Source organism: Cinclus cinclus, chromosome 11 (assembly GCF_963662255.1).
Source record: "Cinclus cinclus chromosome 11, bCinCin1.1, whole genome shotgun sequence".
Classification (NCBI taxonomy): domain Eukaryota; kingdom Metazoa; phylum Chordata; class Aves; order Passeriformes; family Cinclidae; genus Cinclus; species Cinclus cinclus.
The window spans coordinates 22,197,271-22,221,476 of record NC_085056.1 but is presented as its reverse complement, the minus strand read 5'-3'; the positions used below and the strand labels follow the sequence as shown (position 1 = coordinate 22,221,476).

General features: G+C 48.2%; 1 protein-coding gene across 1 annotated transcript in view; it reads left to right on the top strand.

Annotated features, from left to right (window-relative positions):
* Positions 1 to 10,007: 10,007 nt before the first annotated feature.
* LOC134048162 (hydrocephalus-inducing protein homolog) overlaps positions 10,008 to 24,206 on the top strand; it is a 76,072-nt gene continuing 61,873 nt past the window's right edge. Inside the window, exons 1-9 of the mRNA XM_062499761.1 lie at positions 10,008 to 10,305; positions 11,171 to 11,193; positions 13,376 to 13,495; positions 14,262 to 14,363; positions 15,512 to 15,631; positions 17,379 to 17,513; positions 18,913 to 19,112; positions 22,266 to 22,396; positions 23,709 to 23,904. Coding sequence (XP_062355745.1) covers positions 10,008 to 10,305; positions 11,171 to 11,193; positions 13,376 to 13,495; positions 14,262 to 14,363; positions 15,512 to 15,631; positions 17,379 to 17,513; positions 18,913 to 19,112; positions 22,266 to 22,396; positions 23,709 to 23,904 — 1,325 coding nt within the window. The remainder of the gene's footprint in view (positions 10,306 to 11,170; positions 11,194 to 13,375; positions 13,496 to 14,261; positions 14,364 to 15,511; positions 15,632 to 17,378; positions 17,514 to 18,912; positions 19,113 to 22,265; positions 22,397 to 23,708; positions 23,905 to 24,206) is intronic.

Sequence of the window (24,206 nt, the reverse complement as noted above, 5' to 3'; positions counted from 1 at the left end):
GACCTTCTGTCTCTCTCCTGGCTGCAGCACACCTGACTGCGGCAGGACACTGAAAACCTGGAGGACAGGAACGATTGAGATGTTCAGTGTGGAAATGGATGCAGAAGAGCACCTTGGAGCAAACTGCAGCTGTAGCTGGAGGTGCCTATTCCTCAAGCACAGCCAGAATCATCCTGATCTCATCCTGTGTCCATGCCACTGACCAGTGGAGAGACCACAGGGAAGATCTTTTCCCATACTCACAGATCAATGCATTAATTGTACATTCAAGTGAACTGGGATATCTCCTGGCAGTAGAAATTCCCTCTGATGCACAACTTGCCTTTAAAAAGCGTTTCCTACTGCTTTTAGAAAAGGAGGAGACTCAGAGTGAGAGCTCTTGGAGCTCAGGGATCTCAGTGAAGGACTCCAGCCCAGCTGCTCTGACTCCTGAGGCTTTTCCCCTTGCTCTCTGATTTATATGCTGCATTCACAAGGTGCTACAGCAAAAGGTCCTGCAAAAATGTCCTATGGACCACCTGATGAGCTCCAGGGGGAACAATGCCCTCCATAGGTGCTGCACAGTGTCCTTGGGCAGCCCTATGACATGTCCTGCACGGCCTCTCCAACAACCAGTTGCTTCAGCAGCGCTTTGTGATAGGTCTAGAGGGATGTGAGGCCCCTCTGTGGGCAATGCTGAGGGCTGCCAACGGGACTGGGAGCTACAGCTCTGCTTGCCATACCGAAAATGTGGAAGTGAGACAGATTCCCTCTTACATTCTCCACTTTGAGGGGAGTGTGCAGTACGTCCGTGGATAACCTGAATCCCCCCCCAAGCCTAGTGGGATGTAATACTTTTCACAAATATATGGCAGCACCTGAAAAACAAGCCATTTTCTATGCTAGGAGGAAGAGACAGCCACTTTGCAAAGTCTCAGTTTATAAGACAGCTTCAGGGCCACCACTGCAATACCAGCTCTTGGGTAAAAGCAGAGACCTGAAAACAGTTGGTTTTGGCTGGGTTGGGAAGAGGGTACATGGAGATCAGCACTCATCACAGCTTGCTCTGGGAAGGAAGCTGGAGGTCTTACCATCATAATGCAGATAAAAGCCTCATCTTATCTTTGTGAAGAAAACATGGCCACAAAGTCCCACACTCCGCACAGGTCTGTAGGATCTCAGCAGGCTTCTCCAAAGAAAACTCTCTCCCTCCCACACACCCCATGTCCAGCCACTGGCCCTGCTGCCCAGCGCACTCTCGGGGCACAGGACAGTAGGGCAGCAAAAAGGGAGGACAGCAGGAGCATGACTTGGTGGTGGTAAGCTGGGGAGGCAACACAAGCAGTAGGTGTACAAGAAAATCTACCTCTGCTCCTAAAGACTGGACAGGCACCCACGATTCTCTGAGGGCTGTGGCTGGGTCCTCCCCATTTCTAATCTTGAAGCGTCTCCTTTGAGATGCCGAGTAATCCAAGCAGGTTCTCTTCTCCTTTGGTGGTTGGGGTTTGAACTTAGGTGGGTAACGCTCATGCCTGGAAAATAATGTAACTAAGAACAGGGACCTGCCATGGGAGGAAGGGACACCTGCACGAATAGCTCCTGGTCAGGATGCAGCTGCTGGGTGGGTGCTGGTGCGTTGAACTGAGAAAGGCTTTGATCCAGCCCTTCTCAATCCAGGCTGGAGCAGCTCTGTTCTAAAGACAGCCCAGGGATGATACTGGTAGCAGTGGTGCAGGCAGCTGCAACTGCTTGCATTGAGGAACTCCAGAGGATGGGGATTAACACCTTGTGGGGATGCAAAAAGCACAGTGGGAGAGGAAAAGACAGAGAAGGCAAGCCAAGAAGGTGAGATCTGAGGCACCAAGGGGCACACCTGGCCAGTGATGAGCCAGCACAGCCCCCCCAGTGCCCAATGCCAGAAATTCTGCAGCTCTACCAGGTATTTATCAGGGATGTTTCCCTGACACTCTTGGGGGGTTGGATGATATTTTCCAACACTCCCAAGTGACTCAGGTCACATTCCCCATTTTAAATTGAAGCAGGTGCTCAGGGTAACTCTGCTTGTGCTTCTAATGCCACGTCAGAGACACAGTTGAGCCATGCCTGCCTGTCACCCTGCCGAGCTGCAAGTGCTCCCCACACAGTCAAACACAACCTGGATGTTCCATTCCCAGACCGGCATTCAGTGCCTATAATGACCTGCTCCCCAAAGAAGCCCTGTCTTTAGCTTTGTAGCTTGTTATCTAAAGCTGGGTTTTATTTCTGGATGAGGGGCTCTCTCATCATAACCCCCAAGAGCCCCCTAATCATCTGTTCTACTGTCTTTAGTTTTAATGAATGGTTTGAGGCAACTTCTCAGGACCATGGTGCCCAGACAATGACATTTTTCACTCTAAAGTAGAAACTCTCTCGGAGGCAGGGATAGGAGATGATGTGATGAACAAGTCCTGCTGTCAAGCAGTACAGTCCCCATAAGGGACATGTTGCAGTGGGGAAAAGTTAAAAATAGTAATAAGTGTCACCAAAAAAGAATCCAAGGTGTCCACTGAAAGCGGAGCCCTGTGAAAGAAATCATCCTGACACTAAAAGAGTTGCCTCAGAAAAGAAGGAAAGGGAAGGTAACAAGATGTTCAGCATCAGCCCAGGCTCTAAGTAGCTCTTTCTCTGGTGTTGGGACTTTCTGGGCATCCTCCAGCACAATGCAAGGGAGGAAGATAAGGAGCAGACAGGAGCTCCTGCAAAGAGAACCCATCCCAAAGCAGAGGGGTCAAAAGGGCCTACCAGAAGCACTGTGGGAGCTGGGACTAGGGGCCCTTCATCAAGGTGGACATTGCCTCAGGCCACAGAGGTCTGAGAAAGCAGCTTTCAGCCCAGCTTTAGCTTTCTTTCCCAAGGAAACCACTACGGGTTTGCCCCAGGAAGTATAAAATTGGTGGAAAACCAATTCCCTGAGCATCCAGCTTGACCACGGCTGGTCACTGCTACTTACAAAAGGAAAAGTCAGAAGCAGTCTGTCAGATCCTAGGCAAACAGCTTTGTTCTTTGCAAAGCAGAAACAGGACACCAGGAAGAAGAGCTTCAAGGAGAGAGCAAAGGTGCACATACCTCAGCCTGTTCACCTGGCCGTCTGAATGGAATGACCAGTGATACTGGACAGGCAGTGGGCTGCAGTTGGTTATCTCCAGAGAATGCCCTTCTGCAGTGCCAGCCAGGATGCAGCCAAACTCCAGGGTGCTGCGCTGGATTTGGAGATTGGGGAAGTGGACTTCTCCTTGAAGGGTGATACACTCCACATAAGGATGGCCGTTGACCATGTTTATCTTCAGAACCTTCTCTTCCTTCCAGCTATGAAAATCCAGTTTATAAGATGGGTCAAATGCAATGTAGAGATGACAGGTCTGTCCTACATCCACTGTCACAGGCTGCAAGGAGATGAACAGTAATTAATCACCCGTGTGATGACGTCCCAAGGTCTCACAGCTGAAACAGTAAATGCTTGAAGTGTGATTCCCAGCATGGGCTTCTTGGTTCATCGTGCATTTCTTTACAGCAAGGGTGTGACTGCAGCCACAGCAGTCTAGTCCAGGATTCCCTCAAGCCCATGTTTCTGTGCTCAGCAGCAAGACAAGGGGGTGGCTGCTGGAGAGCTGGGATGCTTTCCAGGAGACACCTTTACTGCATGGCTGGCCCAGACCTAGTTGCCTGCTCCTTCTCCTTGTGCCTTAAAGCCAGGATGGACCTTCTCAATTCAGATAAGATTTTGATTCCTTCAGCAGCTCTGCTGATGCAGCTCAGGCCAATCCACTGCTGACACTACAGAATAAACTTCTTGACTCAAGGCTCTCCCAACAGAAAGGCACCACCACATCCCTCCTCTTCAGACCCCACTGGAGGAGTCCAGGGCTGCTCACCTGGCCATCCGGGAGGGGCTGCTGGTCCGCATCGCAGAGCAGAAACGGCTGCTCCAAGTCCAGCATAAGGTCGAGTGGCAGCAAGCAGGTGTTCTTTAAAGCCAAAGGCTTGTACTGCAGAGTCAGGACATCATCACTGGGTTTCTATGGAAACGGGAGACAAGGAAAAAGAAGCCTCAGCTAGCCACAGACCTCCTTCTGCTTCTGCTGCATCTCACAATTTTCAGCCCCAGAAGTGCATACATCCCTATTTACCCTTTCTATTTGTTTCTACCCTTCCAGGACATTTGTCTTTAAAGCAGATGCTTTTCATGTTTAGAACCACAGCATTCCCTGGGGGACAGGGAAACACTCCCACACATGGATGAGGGAATAGCCCCCTGAGAGGAGGCAATTGCTTAAACAAGATCTAAATCACAAAAGTCAATCCAGACCATTTGTCTCCAGTTTTGTCTCTCTGTTGGGCAGAACAGCAGTAGATGGTCATCACTCACATACAGACATTTCTTACAACCTTAATGGCTCTAGCAGCCTCATCAAAGCAGTTCATCTGCAACATGTGTCCTGCAGCCCCTGCTACAGGGACACAGTGTCTGGTCTCAAAGCTATGAGCAGCCTAGGCTCCTCCTTCCTCTCTATCCATTGTGATGGGCTTCCTGCACGGTTTGCAGAAACCAGAGGGTTTGGGAAACTAGTTCTGCATGTACTGATATCAGGCAGGTGCTGTGCCATGGCATGCAATGAATCAGTTTGTGTGTGTGGCATCAAGCAGAAGCCAGGCAGAATCAGGGAGAGCTGAAAAGCTTCTAGTTACACCTGAACTGCCTGTTCCAGGGATTCTGTACTTCAGTGGAAGCCTAGGAATTGGAAGAGAGGCCTGAAACTACAGACACCAAATAAGGAAACATCCTCTCTTTTTCAGACAACTGGCAGGAGAGGAGAAGATGATGCTGGAGTTGGGATCCAGAGACTAAAGGACACCTGCTCTGCCTCAGTGTTATCATCGCTGCAGCTGCAGGATGTCTGGGGGTCCTTTGAAGCAGGTGAGGCTCAGGGAAATGCACAGAGCTATACCATATAGCTATATCATAAAGCATCCATGCCAACAGCAGAGAAGGCAAAGAGACACAGGAGATGATGGGTTTTTCCTTGTCAGCCTGAGGAATTCACAGGAATCTCCATTTTTCCCAGCCTCCCTACAGCATCGGGGTACAGACATCCCTGTGCCTTGGAGGATCCTGAAAAACCTCCCTTTACACTGAGCAGAGAGACTGGCATTTCTCTGGAAGTGGCCACAATCCCCCTTGGCAGTGAAGCTGTAACTGCAATTTTACATTGGGGAAGTTAAATACCACTCTCATCCCTAAAAGCATCTTCACTCACTTCACAAAGTGCCTCAGGAAGGGTAAAGAGTGGCTTTAACACATGCACACAGCCCCCCTCAGCCATGCTGTTAAATGTCAGGATGCAATCCAGAAACTTACCTTCTCCACCCAGAAAGAGAATTGTCTGGCTGATATTTCGATGGAGGGATCAATAAACTTGCAGGTAATGGTGGTTTCCATTATCTTCTCTGTCCTGCTGGCTGTCCCAGTGACAGCTTCACACATCACATAATCCTGCACCTCCTGCATGCAAGGGTCTCTTGTCACTGCTGGGTGGTGGCAGAGCATCCAGACAATGCCCTGCCCTGGCTCAGCACCCACCACCCACCACAGGCCCTATTGTTGCCTTAGAGTTATGGCCACTGTGCCTTTTTCTTCTTGTGATGCAGCTTCTTTATTCTCCACTCAGTTGTCCGTAACAGTGCACCCAAAAACCACAAAAGGCACCTGGGAGAAACTCCATCCCTTCACACAGCTTATGTTTTATTCCGTTCTTACCCCAGATAAACCGCTTGGCATTTTTTTAATTCACTTCCTTTCTGGGCTTCTAGTCTAAATTATCTCTCTGCTCTTCTTTGCTGACTAAGCATGAAACACGGTTTGCCTCAAAAGAGCAACATTTCCATCCACCCCTACTTTGGGATCAGCCCTGGGTTTTGGTAGCTGTGCCTGCAAAGGCCTATGGGAGGGAGGCACCTGTCACCATAACCTTAGAGGGGTGCTTCTCCTTGCCTGCTTCTGCTTCTGCAGGACTGCAGCATATGGCCCTAGTGGCAGGCCCCTGGACCTCCACACCCCTTCCCTTCCCTTCCCTTCCCTTCCCTTCCCTTCCCTTCCCTTCCCTTCCCTTCCCTTCCCTTCCCTTCCCTTCCCTTCCCTTCCCTTCCCTTCCCTTCCCTTCCCTTCCCTTCCCTTCCCTTCCCTTCCCTTCCCTTCCCTTCCCTTCCCTTCCCTTCCCACACCTTCCCACACCTTCCCACACCTTCCCACACCTTCCCACACCTTCCCTTCCCTTCCCACACCTTCCCACACCTTCCCTTCACCTTCCCTTCCCACACCTTCCCACACCTTCCCTTCCCACACCTTCCCTTCCCTTCCCTATTCCAGCATGTGTTAGTAGTAGAGGAAAGTAATGACTGAAGGAGGGGTGAAATGCCACAGATATTTTTCTCCCTTCGTTTCAAATTAATACGTCTTACATATAACAATAATTAATTGTGTTACTGGGCTGCCGGCTTCGTGTCCTCTAATTTAATCCACTGACAATCTGGTTTTCTTTTCAAATGTGAAGGATAACTTAATTTTTTTAACCTTTCAGGACATTATTGAGACTGGTAGAATGTGGACACCCTGAGAGGCGTTCCCTAGTTAGGGAGACCCAAGAGGTTTCTCTAGACGCTGCTCTGTTATGCCAATGTAGCCCTGTTTTGTTCCCTCAGTCAGCCCTGTGCCCCCTCCCTGTCCCTCAGTCTTTCAGTCACTCCCACACTGTTTCCCCATCGGCTCCCATACCCAAACTCCACCTTTGTGCCACCCCTATGTCCCCTGATAATTGATCTCTGATGCTCTCCCTGCCCCGACCACCCATATGCTTGAACCTAGACCCTCACCATGAGGCTTTTGCCTTGCCTTTGACCCTGGAGTATCCACGTGTGTGGCTGAAATAAACATCTCTGTGGAACCCATTCAAAGGCCCTTGCCACCTCTTTACCTTCCACCATATTAACAGCTAGCCAGGCTACAACAGTGGAACAATGAAAGCATTGCTTTCAAAAATAAAACACAAGGAACCAAGGATGGTAGAAGTTGTAAGGTGCAAGGATATAGCCACTCACTAACATATTCAAATCATCTGGGTGAATACTCAGTGTATGCTGACAGGTGCTTGTTTAACTTCAAGTTTGGGGGGGAGGAAGCAAATGCAGGATGTGATCCTTATCCAGCTGCTTAAAAATTAAGTTGCTTAAACTGGGAAATTCACCCATGCACCACCATCTCCACTGCTCAAATTAATAAAAAAAGGTTTTATGGCTCTTCTGTGTAGTCCATGATGTCTGATGGATTCCCTGTTTCTTACTTCATGTTTCAAGGAAATTCATCCCTTTCCATAGATTTTCTAATGACAAGACCCCGGATATTTTCTAATATCCTTAACTGTAGAAGTTTCCAGAATTTAAGTGTCTGTCAGCACTTGGAAGTTGACGTCAAGTAGCATTCTAGATCTACTTTTAGTAGATCACTAAAACAAAATTTTGTGGAATATCCCTGAGTCTGTCAAGTAACTACAATGCTTTAGAAAAAAACATTGCTTTATGCAGCAGTTATTCAGACAGTACTTCTAGTGACTGTCCAGGAGGTTCTCAGTTTCTTCTGAAGTGCACAGGCAAACCAAGAATAGAAATTATTTTGCAGAAGAAATTGTCTTTTTCTCCCTCCCTTCCTCCCTACCCACTGAAATCATTACCAGCCATTTGGACATGCTTCCCCCTCTGTGCTATTCTAGTGTCCTGGGGCATTGCTACATGGAAGGGAAGTGATCTGAGACACAGGACTGGAGGGAACTGGAGGGAACAACGTAGAGCCACTTGGATATAGAGAATGGACTTAGATCAGAGCCTTTGCTTCTCCCTCCACTCCAAGGCTGAGCACTACTTCCTTCTCTGCAATAATCTCCCTGTTTTGACTTAAAAGCATGATTCTAGAAGCCTATGGGGAGGCGTGGCAGAAGGGAAGTCTACAGCTTAGAGCAAGAGGTATTTTAATAACCAACCTTCTCTGCTCTGCCTTACAGCCAGCTTGTTTAAAGGATATGTCAGGGTCCAGGTTACACACAAGACTGTAAGTATTGTGTTTTCCTAGTATCTTTTTTCTGTATTTTCCCAAACACAGTCTTACAATTTCATTTCAGGCAGCACATCTGACAACTGGCACATAAGTTTAATGAAGGCCAAGAGAAATGGGGAGAAAGGACATAAAAACCTGTGAACTAATGACCAGCTATTCCATCCTGAGACACCTCATGACCACCTTCTTTTTTTCCTCTGCTTGGCCTGAGCACAGCTGTAGCTATTTGATATACAAATTTAACTATTTAGATAGCAGAAACAGAATCAAACCTTATCTCTTTTGCTTTGCTTTGACCCTCGAGGGCATATGTTTTGATTCTGCATTATTAAACCTGCCTTATTCCCAAACTGAAAAGTCCTACTCAATCACAGTTCATCTACCGTCACTCAAGTAAAATCTCGCTCCTTGTCTCCTCTCCTAGTTCTAACTCATAACTAGGTTTTAAACAACTACTTTGTTAATAAAAATCATTCATTTAGCACCTTAATTATCTCACTGAGTAAAGGGAATAGTTCAAATTCTAACCTCTGCCATCAGTTCACAGCTCAGATTCTTAAGGGAGCATCCTGAAAGAGATGATGCCTATTACTCTTAGCTCGAGTATGTGTTGAATAGAAACTGTGCACTTAAAAGCTACTTACACCACTGAAGTATAAAAAGAACTGTATTTTCTTACAGATACAGGCTTTGAAATTCCAGATAAATTTGTGGTTGGGTATGCTCTTGACTATAATGAATACTTCAGAGATCTAGATGGAAGTACATGCACATTCCTCCACTGCCAGGTGCCAGGTACCTACCTACCACAGGTACCCAGGGAGAATATTTGCTTCTACTCAGAGCTTTTCAACAATTAAAAACCCTTCAATCCCAGCTAGAAACTTCCACTGAAAGAGCAAAACCACTTTTAAAGTGACGAGTTGGTAATGCAATGTAGGTGCATAAGAAATGTTTGTGCTTCACCTTTTTCTAATTCTACTGCACAAGTCTCATGGCTCAGCTATGCTGCAGGACATTCGGAGCGCCCAGGCTGTTGAGCAGCATACAGTCTGCAGCCCCATCTGAAAAGAAAATAACTTGTAATGTGACTTTAACTGGATGTTTGTCTGTCTTAGTTCAATCCCATGTTGCTCTTCTGTCACCAGTCTTTAAAGCAGCCACGCAGGAGCTCCGTGTGAAGGTTTTCTGTACACTGAGGGATAACACGGCTGTAAGATCCTTCTTCCCTTGTTCCATTACAGCTTCCTTAGGCTGCACAGAGTAGTAGACCCGGAAACATCCTAAATTAATAGGCTTGATGGGTTTTCTTCCCCCTCCTTTGTTTTCAAAAGTACTTCTAAAATTCTGGGGAACTTGGAAAGTGTTTCACTTCAAGGTCTTTTTACTAAGACAAACCACTTCTGAAGACACAAACCATCTGTGCTATTGCTCAACAGCATGAAGGAGTATGCAGTTATTTAACAAACCTAAGTTCTTTAAAATATATAAACCTATGTATTACAGATAAACTTGGAAAGAATATTAAAACCCCAAGTTTACTGCAAGTAGGAAACTTGGAACCATTATGGTTCCAGCGCGTTTTAACTGCAATGCTGGTAATACAAACTGAAAATCAGTCTTGCATTTCATTCGAAGATAGAGGTTGATAAATATTGTACTTTTTGGTTTTTCTTTTAGCACATCTTTATTCTGAAAGACAATGACAAAGAGAAATAAATACAGGATGTGGTAATGCCAGTCTTCTGGAGCACCAATTCCTGGCTGCTGATTAGGTGCTGAACCATGACACCAGGAAATTACTTCTGCTGCTTGTGTGTCCCTAAGAAGAACGGGAAGCTGCACGCTAGTGCCCAGGACCTGCAGCTCGCTGACTGGCACTTGCACGATGCGCCGAACACAAACTGTTGAGACCCTGGGTTTTCCCGTTCTGACGGGCGGCGCGGAGCTGGGTGCGAGGCTCTGGCGGTACCGAGCGCTGCCGCCGTGCCCGTCACGTTCCGGGCCCCGGAGCGGATCGCTCCCGCTCGGCCCGGGGACCGAGGGGCACCAAGGCTGGAACAGGCGGGGACCGAGCGGGGATCGAGGGGGGGAACGAGACGGGACCGAAGGAGGGAGCGAGGCCCGGCCGGCTCCGCCGCCCCCGGGCCGGCCCCGCCCCGCCTGTCGGGTGCCGCGGTTGCCCGGTAACCGCGAACGCGGCCCCTGCGTCTGCGGCGGCTTTGTGGCCTCAGCACCCGCTGAACGCGCTCCTGGCCCGCTGGTCGCAGCCTGAGCGTGTGCGGGCGGCCACACTGCGCCAGTGGCCAAGTGAATTGTTCTCAGAGCTTTGGTCTCTGAGGGCGAGAACTGAACTCGCAGAGCTTTGCTCGGGCCCTGCGAGCCGATGCTGAATTAGGTTTGAAGGTAAAGGTTGACTAAAGTTGCACTTTTTGGTTTTGTCACATCTGTGCTCTGAAAGAGAATGCCGAAGGGAAATACAGGATGTGATAATGCCAGTCTTCGGGTGCAGCAGTTCAGTGGCATGTACTGAACAGGGGCTGAGTGGATGAACAACATATGGTCTACTGATTGGGCTTTTTTTCACTGAAGACATGCAACTTTTCCGAAGTATACTAGTCCATACATTGGTTTCCCTATAGTGACTACTTACACTGCCTAAAGGTGAACGAGTTCTGTTCAAGTTTCAGTGAGTTGTTACCATCTGGTTACTAAAATTATTAGGGAGACACTCCTGAATTAAGGAGTAAATGAGACCATATGCCAAAGTAAAGAATCTGCATTTCATGGAAATGGGAGGAAGAGAGAGAGAAAAACAAGTAGAAAAAGGGAGGGAGGGTGAAAGGCGTTTGGGAAGGGGGGGGACAAAGAGTGTCAGAGACGATTAAGTAGAAAATATCACCATACCTCCCTGGGGTGGGGCAAGTTTGACTCTTGTCTCTTGGTACTTTTGAATAATATAGAATCTTTAGCACCAGTACATCCTTCGAGTCTGCCATGAACTGGGCTCTGGATTTTCAGATCTGTTGTGTTACTTTGCATCTCATGCAGTCATCTGGTGCAAGGCCTCAGGCGTGGGTCTGGGGGCACTTTGGTGGGCTATGACACCCCCTCAGCTGCCCCCGTGGGAACGTCCTCTGGATGTGGTCTCGTGGGAGTGGGGAGTTTTAGAGCTAAGCCAGTTTGTGTGATGGAGGATGGGTGTCCACTGCCTATTGCCAGAGGTTACACCACACCCAAAATTTCCTCCTCCTCCTCCCTCTCTTGACGGGAGGTTTGTGTGCAAACCTGGCCTCAGCAGAGGAGCCTGTGGCTATGACTTCCCCACCCTGAACCCAGACAGAGCTGATTTTCTGGACAGCTGCTGCGTTTGGCTTTGTTGTGGATACATTTTTCTCCCTCAGCCTTGTTTACTTCTCCCCAGACATGAGATAATAGGACAATAGTGTTGCCTGTACCTTGTCTCAAGTTCCTTTAGGCAGCTTAGCTCACAGTCCAAAGTTCCAGCCAGGAGGCATTTTCAGCGAGGGGTGAGCTTCAGTGGTCACAGCTTCTTCATACAGTTTTGTCACAATGGGCAAAAAGTCCTTTAAAACAATATTTAAGCCATTCGGCATAGCATTCCAGTCTCTCACAAGTCCTGTGAGGAGCAGCTGAGAGAGCAGGGGTTGTTTAGCCTAAAGAAGAGGAGGTCCACTCTACCTATTTTAAAGTAGTATTTTAGCTACAGCTTTGTCTCTTTTAACTATTATTAATTTTCAGATTTTTAGCTCTGCTTTTCAGTATGATCCATCTTTGCATTGCAGAACATAGCCATATATTTAAAGTCCAACTAGAGGCCTAACAATACTAGCTACTTACTTCAGACAAGCACTTAGCTACTTTCAAATAATATAAAATTTTTAGCACCAGTATCCTTTGAGTCTGCCATGAATTGGGTTCTGGGTTTTCAGAGTTCCATTGTTGCTCCTTCCAGTTTTGTTGAGGCATTATCGTTCATCTGCGACATCCTGCCTCCACAATGGCTTCTGCATCCCCAAAAAAGACGTCGACACCTCGTCTTTTCTCCAGGGAAAGACTGAAGTCTATTACTGTAAGTACCCACTGGGGCTGTGTTGAGGCTGGAAACCCCCCTCGTGTCCCTCCTCTCCCTGCCCTGCCTGTTGTGCAGCAGCACTGTGAAGCTGCAGAACCCCTCCCCACCTCTCTGTGCCGTGTTCCTGTGGCTGGGGGCTGTCCTGGTGCAGTAGGGAACATCGTGTGTTTCTTCAGGAACAGTCCAGTGTCTTGCCTGGCTGTGCCACCACAGCCAAGTTAAGCCAGGTTCAGCCAATGTAAAGCTGAAGCCCTGAGCATGTGCTTCTTTCCCTTTCCATTTCCCACGGTGATTCCTTCTGTCAGGCTGGACACTCACCTGTGCTGCTCTGACCAACCTGCTCCTGGGCATGTGAGGAGGGGGGGGGGGGGGGGAAGCTCAAACTCTGCCCAAAGCCTTGAGAGACACGGCTGGTCCCAGCTGGGGGAGCTTCCACACCAGCTGCTCTGTCTCATCTCCTGTGTGGGGCACAGATCCAGCCCTGCAGACAGCAGAGGAGGAGTCAGGGCCACAGAAGTCCCATGGCTGGCTGGAGCTCACTTGACTGAAGATGCCCCAGTGCTGAGGTTCTGTCAAGGAGATCCCTTTGGTTTCTTCTGTGGAGGCATCTGTGAGCCCAGACAGAGAACACAAATGCTAATTAACAGAGAGAACTAAAACTTGGACACGCTCCTGTGCACCTCACTCTTGGTACAACTTGGCTTTCTTGTGTCTCTTGGACTCACCCAGCGGTGTTCTATCCACGCTGTGAGTTTTGACTGTTGTGCAGGGATGGAGTTAGGGGAGTTCTGAGAGTTCCTCCCCACTCTCTGAAAAGGTCACTGCCTCAGTCCAATGACAGAAAAGAGGAAACAGATGCCCAAAGAGCAGAAATCCCCAAACATGTCACATCTAATCACAGAGAAGCTAATGGCACAGAGCCATGTGTTTGGAGCATGTGCATTATGAATTTACTGATGCTAAGTATTTCAGCAGGTAACTTCCAGGGCTTCCAGAACTATCCTAGATGATGGGGTCACAAATTATTCACCGGTGCCACTTGTTCAAGGAAAGCCTTTCTGAACAAGTGCATCTCTGAGGTTCTAGCTAACTTTTTTCTTTTTTTTTTCTTTTTTTATTTTTTTTTTTTTTTTTTTTTTTTTTTTTTTTTTGCCTTTCAGCTGCTTCCTTCTAAGTTCCTGAAGGAGAAGTTTCTCAATGTGAAGGAGGTGGCCAGCACTGGGGCGAGTTTTCTGCCCAAAATTGGCCCATTTCGACACATGAGTGAGACTTGTCAAAAGGTAGCCTTTTCCTGCTCTTTTCTATTCTGTTTGATGCAAAGTTGGAAGAGGGCATGTGCTTGTGACAGGCTTGTCTCCAGCAAAATACTTCAGTGTCCAGGTCCTGTTGTCATTGCCAACTGCTGGTAGTGGTGGACTTGGAGTCCTGATCTGCACCAAGCCAACACAAATAACCTCTGCTGAAGCTGCTGGTGTTTACTGGAATGTAGCTGCCATTGCTAAAACAAGGGGGGAAAGGCTGGGGACACAAAGACACAAAATTGCCATTTGCCATTCTCCTGCTGAAATAGCCACCTCTTGCTTTGGTGTGGTCACCATCAAATGCTTGGGGTCATAGGATTCCCTCCAGAGTGGCAGTGTTGGCCTTTGAAGGCCGAGGACCTGCAGTAATTCCTTCAGATTTAACAAAACTTAATGTGTTAATGTTTTGGGTTGGAACAATGTGTTGGGACCCGGATGGGGTGTTTGATTTTGCAGGCTGCCAGATGTACAGGGGACTCCCCCTGGGCAGAGGCAATGGATGTGCTTTATCTGGATCAGTGCCTACATAGAGAGGTGTGTTTAAAGCTGCCTTTCTTGCAGGACTGGCTCAGTATAAAGCACTGTCCAAACAGGTAGGTGACCGAGGTGGGCTGTTGAGCAGGAAATTGGCAGCAAGAGACATGTAATACATGGGTTAAGGATTGCCCTGGAGAAGGGCCTTAGGAACACCTCAGAGAGGGGCACAACTAAGGGACAAGTGTGCTGCAGCCATTCCCTTCAGCAGATTGTGTCTCCTGTGAAGGCACACAGGAGACCTGCTTGTGTCTCTGCACTGACAGCAGTGCAGCTGGAGAAGGCAGACAAAGCAGGGGAGAGTTTTCTCAAAGTAATGTCTGCTCCAGAAACATTTGCTGCTGTTGTGTCATTCCAGACATGCCTCTGCAATGATATCAAATAAGACAGCAATAATAGATTACAAGAAAGCACCCATTTAAAGTTCATGGAAAAAGGAGATACCAACTCTACTCTTACCCAAGTTGCTGAGAAAAGAACTGAACCTTATCATCATTCAGCATTCACTTCATTTGTCTTTTTCCCAACTTCTCTATTACTTTACTTTTGCCTTTACCTATGTTAGGAACGCACTGACGCTTAAATACAAGGGGACAAAATCATTGAAGCAAAAGAAAACTGTTTATTAGTAATGTTTCAGCTGAGGCAGGCGTGTCTCCCTCACCGCTGAGACAAACACACCCTCAAGTAAAATGGCAATCTTTCTATACCCTTTATACCTGTCCAGGGCACTCCCTGTCCTCTTTGCCAGTGGATGGGTACTGGGGAACTCACGTACTCTCCAGACCGCCAACTTTCCTGTGCCCTCCCCTCTCATCCTACTTCCTTTTGGTCAGGTCTTCAAGCCCATCCCTCTCCCAGCTCACAGCAATAACCAACCAACCAACCAGAACAATCCAAACCACAAACAACACATAGAACCAACAACTTTCATTCTTTCACTTAATAACCTTTTGGCTTCAGCAAAATATCACCTCATCTCTCACACCTCCTCTGGTACTGTTCTCTTCTTACTGATGTCTAAGTTCTAGATCAAAAAAGATATTTGCAACTGCGTTGGCCTCGGTTTCTCAGAGTAAAGGACATCCCAAAATTGTTTCCCAAGGGTCTGATGTAAATTTGCGGGTTTTACTGACTCCATGAGTGCTCAGTCAGTGCCCCAGACCTGTGTGATCACATGGGCACAGAGCTGTGCGTAAGGTAAGTGCTGCCTGGCATTCTGGAGAGGAAACCTGGAGAAATACATGCCAAAAGAGCAGCTTGGCTTGAACCTGCTCTGTGTGGCCCAGCAGCTCTTGATCAGCTCAGAGCGGAGGTGGGTGAGCTACTGTTTCCCCAATGTGTCCGGGGCACATGTGCTCACCCAGAGTGTGTACTTCAGTGGGGATCAGTGTAAAATTCTCCTTCATGAACCTTCCTCCCAGCAGCTGAACCTCTCCCTGCTCTCTCTTGCCTCTCCAGTTGTTGCCAGTTCCTCCGATAGAGAGCTTGCTCCAAGTTTCCCCACCAGAGATGGTATTTCAGAAATTCATCGCTCATGAGGTCTCGGAAATGGTACTGTCTCTCACAAACAAGGACAAGGTAAGTGCTGGGACGTGGAGCTTCAAGACTGTGCTGAATGAGGAGAGTGGTGTAATTCCCACAGTGTACAGCAAAGCGAGTTATCTGCTGCAGCACATGCAGAAGAAAATGTCGCAGGTGGAAATCTTTGTGTGCTGGGAATTCTCCACTGACTTTGGCCATGCATTGATGGTATCCACTTCAAAGGAGTTTCCTTCTCTTGAAAGCTCTGGATTGATAGGAATGCTGGGGGCTGTACAGCTCTTACCTGCTCTCATGCTTTGTCTTGAGTGTATGCCACATCCTGTGTCTCCTTGGCTAATCTGGGTTCCTGGGAGGACTCTCTGCCTCTCTCAGCCTGTTTGGCTCCCTTTGTGCAGCTCACAGTCAAAGCCCAGAGGCTGAGTCTTCTCCAATTTATGCTGGAATCACTTCTCTATGGCATTGGCACTGCAGGAAATGTGTTCTGAGACATCCCTGCAATCAGACTGATGTAGCAGAAGCAGGAGGAGGCCTTTAGGTGCCACTTCAGGCTCCTGCTAAGCTTCATCCAGCTCCACTCAGGTTTTCCAAAAGCAACATGGCGCTCTGCTTTCCTTTTGGAGAAACCACAGCACATCCAAAGCCACATGGTCCTAGAGGTTTTCATCTTCGCTTGAAGAAGTTGAGATTGTTTTGCAGTTTCCCAAGAGAGCTGAATGGGAAAAAGGTGAAAATGTCAGCAGTTGTGTTCCACTGTAAAGAGGAAAACTGAGACCATTTGAATTTCAGTCAGGGAAACATTTTCTCAAATGAAGCTTGTGCCAAGGGTGGGCTGGTGGGAAGAGACAGGAGGGTCTCAAAATCAGCTGGTTTTGACTTTTTGAGAGCATGTTACAGGTGCTCAGGGTTGATTATCTAAGTGCTGCAAAATGCACGTTTGCTGTGTCTGTGGTTCCCAGAGGGCAGGACCTGTCAGGAATGCCCAGGAGCCCAGCTTGCCTGCACAGGCAGCAGGAACCCCTGGAGAGCCAAGACTGGCTTTTAATACTGGAACCAGAGTGTGAGTCAGTGCGGGTCATGTTTCTCCAGGAAGAAAATGCCTTTGTAGCCCATAGTCGATGGGCACAGCCTGGCTGTGTTTCTGTCACCTTTAACAAGCTGATTGCTCTCATCATTTTGTGATTCTTCCTTGCTACTTTACTGCCCATTTAAATGCTCTTTGCCAGCTCCTTGTTTTAGGGATTGTCTTGCTGTGTTCCTTCTTTTGCTTTTCAGTTTGCTTCCATTCCCAATAAGGCCACAATATTTGGTCTCCTCTCTTGCTGGTCTGCCTGCATGGCCGTATCCCCAGAACTGCCTTACCCAAACCTGACCTGCTAGAAGGGAATTTCTTCCTTCCCTCAGGACAATGTGCTGTTTTGCTTTCCGGTAGCACATCCCCCCTCTGGAACACGACAGCATGGCTGTGTGCAGGCAGAAGCCAGCAGGTGTTTTGGCCTTGTTGAAGATGCAGATCACTTGGTTCAGGGGCTCTGTCCCCATCCTGCTGGTGCTGACCTGCTCAGCCCTTCCTTCCCACCAGACATTGCCCTACTGCCCCTGGCCAAAATGCTGCACCCAGACAGAAGGGGTTCAAGTTCACCCTTGTGAATTATGTGCCTGTACCTCCACAGCTGCAAGTGCTTTGGAAAAGGGGTCAGGGAAGGATGTCACCAGGACATGGACAGGTCTCCTCTTGATCTGTTTCCACAAGCGGCAAAATCATTGTTTCATGTCTTTCCTGCAGTTTACTCGGCTGGTGAAGGTCTACATGGAGAGATCACCTTATTTTGAGCTGTTGTGCCCCAATGATGCATACCGCATCATCCCACCAGGCACATCTTCCCATGTGCGCATCCGCTTCACCCCCGACGAGACCAAGGTGAGACTGGAGGAGCCAAAACACAGAATTATCTCCAATGCCATTGTTTTCCCTGCACTCTGGGTACGGCCCACTCCATGCTGTGAGCTTGGCTCCAGGCTGGGGACAGGCAGCCTGCAGCCAGTCACACCTTGGCATGTGCTGTCAGGCACTGCAGCCAGGCCTGACGGGCTCTGCCTGCCCTCCTTGCACATTGCTGAGCATTCCCGAGGGAAGATGCACAGGGAGCAGTCTGAAAATAACAGAGGGGTGTTGATGGATATTCAGCCATCTCTAGGTACACTGGAAAGGGTTTAATTAGATGGAAAACAGTAGCGGAACAAAGAGCTTTCCTCCTTCCTGGCTGGCAACAGCTTCCCTGCCTCACCCTGGGCTGCAGCAAAGATGGTGCTTTTTCACACCCTCTGTTCTCCAGCCTTGCAGCTGTGCTGTCCCAGAGCACAAGTGACCATGACACAGCTGCAAGGCCAGGGCAGAGCACGTGCTATTCCTGTGAGCCCAGCCTGGCACAGGCACACTGAGCTCTAGGGGCCCTTAGTCAGCAGCAGGTTGCTGAGCTGCAGGGGACTTGGACACCTGCCTGAAAGAGCTCGTGTAGCACAGGTACAACCTGCGGGCAGACCTGTGACCCCAGAGCCTGTGGCGGTGACACTGCTGTGGCTCTGTCTTCATGCCTGTCACTGTGGTTGCTCTGTTAACTGGAACCCATTCCATGCCAAGCATGCTTTTGTGTGGAGGTTTGAATACCAGTGCTGAGGCCCTGGCAAGTCTGATCTCAGCGCTGTGATCTGGAGGCTTGTTCATGCAGAAGGGTTTAGGACATGGCATGGAAGGGAGGAGGGAAACAAAGACAGGCTCTTTCCAGTAGCATCCTGCTGCCTCTTAACACTGTTATTCTCCTGACTTGGTTGGAGAGGCAAAGTTAGAGTGCAGTTCTGAGCCAAGTGATGTTTCTACACCAGGCCAGAGGTGCAGGAGCTCTTTGGGTACAACTGTTTTCTCATCTTCCTTTTGCTGCTTAGAGTCACTTTAACACTTTGTCCTATTCTCAAATAGCGGGGATAGAAACCTAAAGAGGAATGTCCTGTGTTCCCTAACCCCATGTTCCTTAGAAGGAACTTAGGAATTACTTAACATCATGAAAATTTAGAGTAAAAATTGTGGTGGCCTAGAGCAGTTCTCTGTATGATCCAAGTGACACAAGATTTTAGTGCCACTGAGACAGGTTTTGCAAAGTGCACTGCTGCCTTTAAAATGTGACAGTTTAGTACAACTTAAGCATTCATTTTGGGGTGGAAGAGGTAAATTGATGCCCTCGAAGGGTTATAGGAAATGGCTTTTCTTCTGCCATGGGGATGGCACTAAATGCCCTGTGCTGAGACAGTTTCTTTTCCTGCAGGATTATTCCCACGAACTCATCTGTCTCACTGCAAGGGACAGGATAGTTGTGCCTATTCAGGCCATTGCTGCCCAAGCTATCCTGGACTTCCCTGACCAGCTGGACTTCTCACGGTGCCCAGTCAAGTACAGCAGCCAGAAGACTCTGCTGGTTCGCAATGTTGGTAACGTGGAAGCTCATTACCAGCTGAGCACCCAGAGGTGAGGCAGCTCACGTGTCCTTGTGCAAAACACCTTGAGGTGATAACAGAGCTGGTAAAGAGCAACAAGAGAACCAGAGCATGGGAGCTGCTGCCCTGCAGGCCTGGCTGGAAATGGGCAGGATGTGTGGGGTTTGCTGGTGCTTCTCATGTTTTAAGCAGGATGCAGCCTTTGAGTTTTCTGTGTCCCAGATTTTCTGGAGGCTGCTGGAACCCTCCTGGGCACAAGCAGCTTCTGAAATGGTTACTCAGCACTGTCAGCCAAACAGACCCGTTCTCTGGGAGGCCAGAGGCATGTGGCTTTCCTGTGGTCCCTGCATCAAATGCCCAACATGAGCTGTGTTACAGGGAGCTGGTGCCATTCCTGTCACTTAAAGCTGATCTGATTTCCCTTGTCAGCTGAGGGCATCAGTCACCTCTTCTGTTCTATGACAAGCCTTTGCAAGCCAGTTAAAATTTTCAAACAGATGATTTAAATCTCTGAATAAGGTCTTGCCCCCATTCTTTGAGATTTCTTTTTAAATACTCTGAAGTTCCTGTATTTCTGCTGGGTTTTCATTTTAGTTTGTGTACAATGTTTGCCAAAAGATCATGAATTCTTCCTTGGGAACCTTCATAAAGGGTGAGCTCCTCTAATGCCTGTCAACATACCACATGCCCTTAGGAACATGCACAGGTGTGTAGGAAATACAAGATATTTAGTGAATATGTGAAAAGCAATTGGGCTGATTTAGAAGATAGAAGTATAGAAGTACAGAATAACTTCTGCTGGATGGGACCTCTGGAAATCATCTGAGCAGACCCACTGCTCAAAGCAACACCGGTGTCTGGGGATTGCAAGGTTCCATTGGGAGATCTGGACCCGCCTTCAGATGCCATACAAGAAAACAAACATACAAATGGACCTAGTTAAAAAGCAGAAGAAAACAACCCATTAAAAACTCCCTCCCTACCTTCTCTTTTCTGCCTGTTGGGTGCAGTAGTGATTCATTGAAAGGGTAGATCTAGATCTAGATCAGGATGAGAACTATCTTAAGGAACAGCTCACAATTAACAGACAAAAGGCCAAAATTTAGCCTGCCAGCCCCATCTCTTGGTAGTGGTTTCTTTTGGTTCTAGCAGTGTCAGCGATGTCTTCTTCACAGCTCTTCTATCTGTGGGCTCAGGGAACAGCTTCGTGATGTTGGCTGAAATTCAGAGGAATTAACTGCAGAGCTTGTGTCCTTGGGTCTTGGGGAGCCAGGTCTATGTGAGAGATGACTGCTACAGCACTAACAGGGGAGTCTGCTGGGTACAGCCTGGGGTGGGATGTAGGAGATGCAGGGGCTGATTTGCGCTCAGTTTTTAGTCCTGACAATTGAGTCCTGAACTTGGCTGTATCCTCTTCTCTTGATCATTTGAAAATAAGAAGATCCCCTCTTTCTCAGGTGACTTCTGAAGTCACCCCCAGGACTGTTATTCCCATCCTGTCATCTGAGGGCAGGAGTATGTAACATGGGGCAAGAGTGGAAATGGGATGGATTGAGATGGGATGGCATGGCATGGCATGGCATGGCATGGCATGGCATGGCATGGCATGGCATAGAAAGTAGTGCTGAAGTGTGGCCAGAAATTCCCTTAACTGGTAGAATCTCTGTTCTGGTGAAATTTTTGGCAAAAGAATAAGGAAAAAGTCCTGTGCCTTGCCCACATCAAGCCCCAGCAGAGACCTGCAGCAGTCCTGGCATCACTCCTGGGGCAGATGCAGGAGCACGTACAGTAATCCAGCTCTGGGGCTGGTGGGGTCTTGTCTTCCCTCCCCTCTTTCCAAAGTCTCTCGTCCAGCATATGAACAGTGCTGGCCCAAGGCTTCTCCCTCAGCCAGTAGTGATGTTCTCACTGGTGGTAATGGGAACAGCTCAGGCCCATAACTGCAGCAAGAGGTCCTTAATGAGCACAACCTCAAGCAAGTTCATCAGCTGTCACTGCTCACATGAATAAACTTCAGCTTGCCAGATGTTCTCCTTATTTTTGCATGCGATGCATGCATCACCTAACTCCACAGAACACACTCTTAAGTGACAGATTGACCACCAACAAATCACCGAGGCCAGGAACTTTTGTTTCCTCGGTGGGACTGTAGAAGAGCACAAAGCCCAGTAGCTGCTGGGCAGAAGCACATTTCACCTGAGCTGTCCCTGAGCATCAAAGTACGGAGCCTTGTGTTTGTCAGGCAAGAGCTGTTGACCTGGTGACCAATCCTAATTGCTCCTGTTAAATCCAAAGTGCACCAACACATCTGCATAATTATTTCCAACACATTGCACAGAGTTTGTCTGGTGGGCCAAACAAACAGTTACCAGCCTGGATGACAACCCAGAGTCCCAGACTGCATTGCTGGTAAATACTCAGAAACCTCCTGTTCTGCTTCCTTGATGTGCTCCTGATAAGGATGCTACATTTAGCTGTGATTGGATCCTTCACACTGTACATGGCATCCTCCTTTTGGGTCTTGTTTCCAAAGTCACTGTATTCTCTGCATTTGCCCTCTGTTTCAGAGTGTGGACTGCTCCTTTTCTTAGAGCAGCTTCCATTGAAATGCTGATAAAATTTGCCCTTTCTAGGCTAAATCGGGATGTTATCAAGGTAAAATAAACCAAAGAACCACACTATAAATTCACAGTAATTATTCCTTGCTCTTCAAGGAAAAGTTAATTCTCCCTGTCTGATTCCTAGGCTGTAATCTCACAGGACAGGTAATGCCCTAACATTTGCATCTCTTGAAATGAGGTTTATAGGCAGCAGGAAAAGGGAAATTCCTGAGGCAGTCGGTGTCAAGTTGTGCATGCAAATAGCTCTTAAACTTCTCTGTGCTTTTCACAAACCATTCTCTGATGGGATTGCTGGCAGTCAGACCCTTGAGTCTCCTTGCAGGGGGCTGAATTCAGAGTACGGGGGACATAAGGTCATTTTATCCCACAGGATCATTTGAGGGCTGGATCTCCTCAGAAGTGGGTCAGTAGCTGTTCCTGATCCTGTCTGTTCTGTCTGTCTTCTGTTGACTGTGATCTGTTTGCTCCCTGCTTGCCCAAGTGAGCTGAAGTGACCTGCACTGCAGAAGGAGTATCATCCCCAGATGTGGCCCTGAGTCCTGATCCCTGTCTTTGTGTTGCAGTCCTTTCTGCGTGGTTCCAGACAGGGGAACTCTGGCCGCTGGTGACACCATGCAGGTGACAGTGGGATTTCACCCGCTGACGGTCGGTGACCATTCCGGGTCCCTGGTAGTGTGCTGCAACACAGGTGAGTGCTGGGCACTGCATGGGGCACAGGACAGTTCTCCACCATCACTCCCTGTTGTCCCATCCCCCTCGATTCCCTCTAGGTGTACCACCACCCCTGTTACAGCTTTACCCCAAAGAAAACTGAGAACTCATTGGTGTTTAGGGGGTTGATAAAGTGGATCCCCTCTAACAGGGCTGGGATTTTTGGAATCCTGTTTTGCTGGGAGTTGCTGAGTAGAGGAAGGAGGAATCCTGATTCTCCCCTATTGTGTGGCTATGCCTGGGTGCAGTTAAATTATTTTATTGTTGGGCAGTGCTGTATGTGAGGCGTGAGGTCTCCAGCACAGTCTCTCCAATGCAATGTATTCCTTGCACACCTCTGTCCCCATCTGCTGCTTCTCCATTGGCACGGACCCTTTTTCTGTTTTGGCCTCTACACACATATCTAGTTTCTGTCCAATAACATTTTCAGGCCCTCGAGTTCCTGTTTGGTGACAAATCAAGACAAATTTTTCCACGTCCCCATTTCCTAGGCCGCTCATGGATGTTGCAAATTTCTCACATCTATCTCCCATTTGATTTGTAGACTGAGAAATCCCATTCATTCTTCATATAGACGCTGCTCTGTACTTATTAATATTTCTTTTGTCCCTTTTAAATTTAATTTTAAATGGGTCTTGAGATCAGAACAATACAAAATATTTCAAGACTGATGTGGCTGTGGGTTTGGACAGGGAGATAATGATGATGATGATTTTCATGGTGTTCATTTTGTAGAGGTTTGTCATCTTGCAGAGCCGGGCTGGTTGTGTTTCCTCACCTGTGTCCCCTCCTGCTGTGGGCTGTCACTTCACTGGTTCCTCTGGGCCTCCTTTTTCTGCCCACATGCCCCCAGGCATATTTGCTTGTCAGCAACAAGGGGTCCAAGGGATCAGGAGAGACAGGAGTCTCGTGGGATGCCCAGGGGAGACCCTGGGCAAGGCCAGACTGAACAGGGCTCCTCAGCGTCACCTGGAGGGCTTTGATGCAGAAATCCTGGTGATCTGAGTGGGTCACCTGAGCACATCTGCCCAATCTCACTGTTCATACTGTCACCTTGGTGCCAAACCTCTACCAACACAGTGAGAAATAAGGTGTTTGAGGAGGTGCCCAGGACATCCTCACGCTGTACACACAGAGCTGTCAGGATGTGATAAATGTACTGATCCATAGAATGGTCATTCAGCTAAAAACTGTGACACTTCCTTGTGCAAACTGTGGTTTGCTCAGCTCCTTGTGCTTCCATCAGCAACTGAGCTGAGCAAAGACTCCTCTTTGCTTTGTTCCAGGTGAAAAAGGTATCTGCACAAACCTTCACGGAGAAGCTGTAGATGTCAACGTTGGGTTGAGCGCCAATTCCGTGAAGGTTGAGAACACTTTCATCACCACATCAAACTACACAACCGTGCTCATCGAAAACAGGAGTAACATCACAGCCCACTTCCAGTGGAAGACTTTTCCTACTGAGGAAGATGAGAATAAACTGAAGAGAAGGTTGGTTTGAAAGATGCATTTCAGAGAGATACATGGCCCAAGACTAAATCTAACGTATGGCCTCAGGGGGGTGTTGGTGCTTTTGAATGGTTTAGGCCAAGTAAACCATCCCTGGCATTAGGATGTGTGTCTTGGGCTTCAGGAGCTCAGCACTCAGCATTCCATTTCCATTTATACTCCAGCTAAGGATAGCATTTTGGGAAGGAAAGGTTGATTGCAGTGACTGGATTTCCTGAAGTTCTGATTGGGCTTTTGACTCTAATCTTCTTCCCACATGATTTGGCAACATCCTTAAACATTTC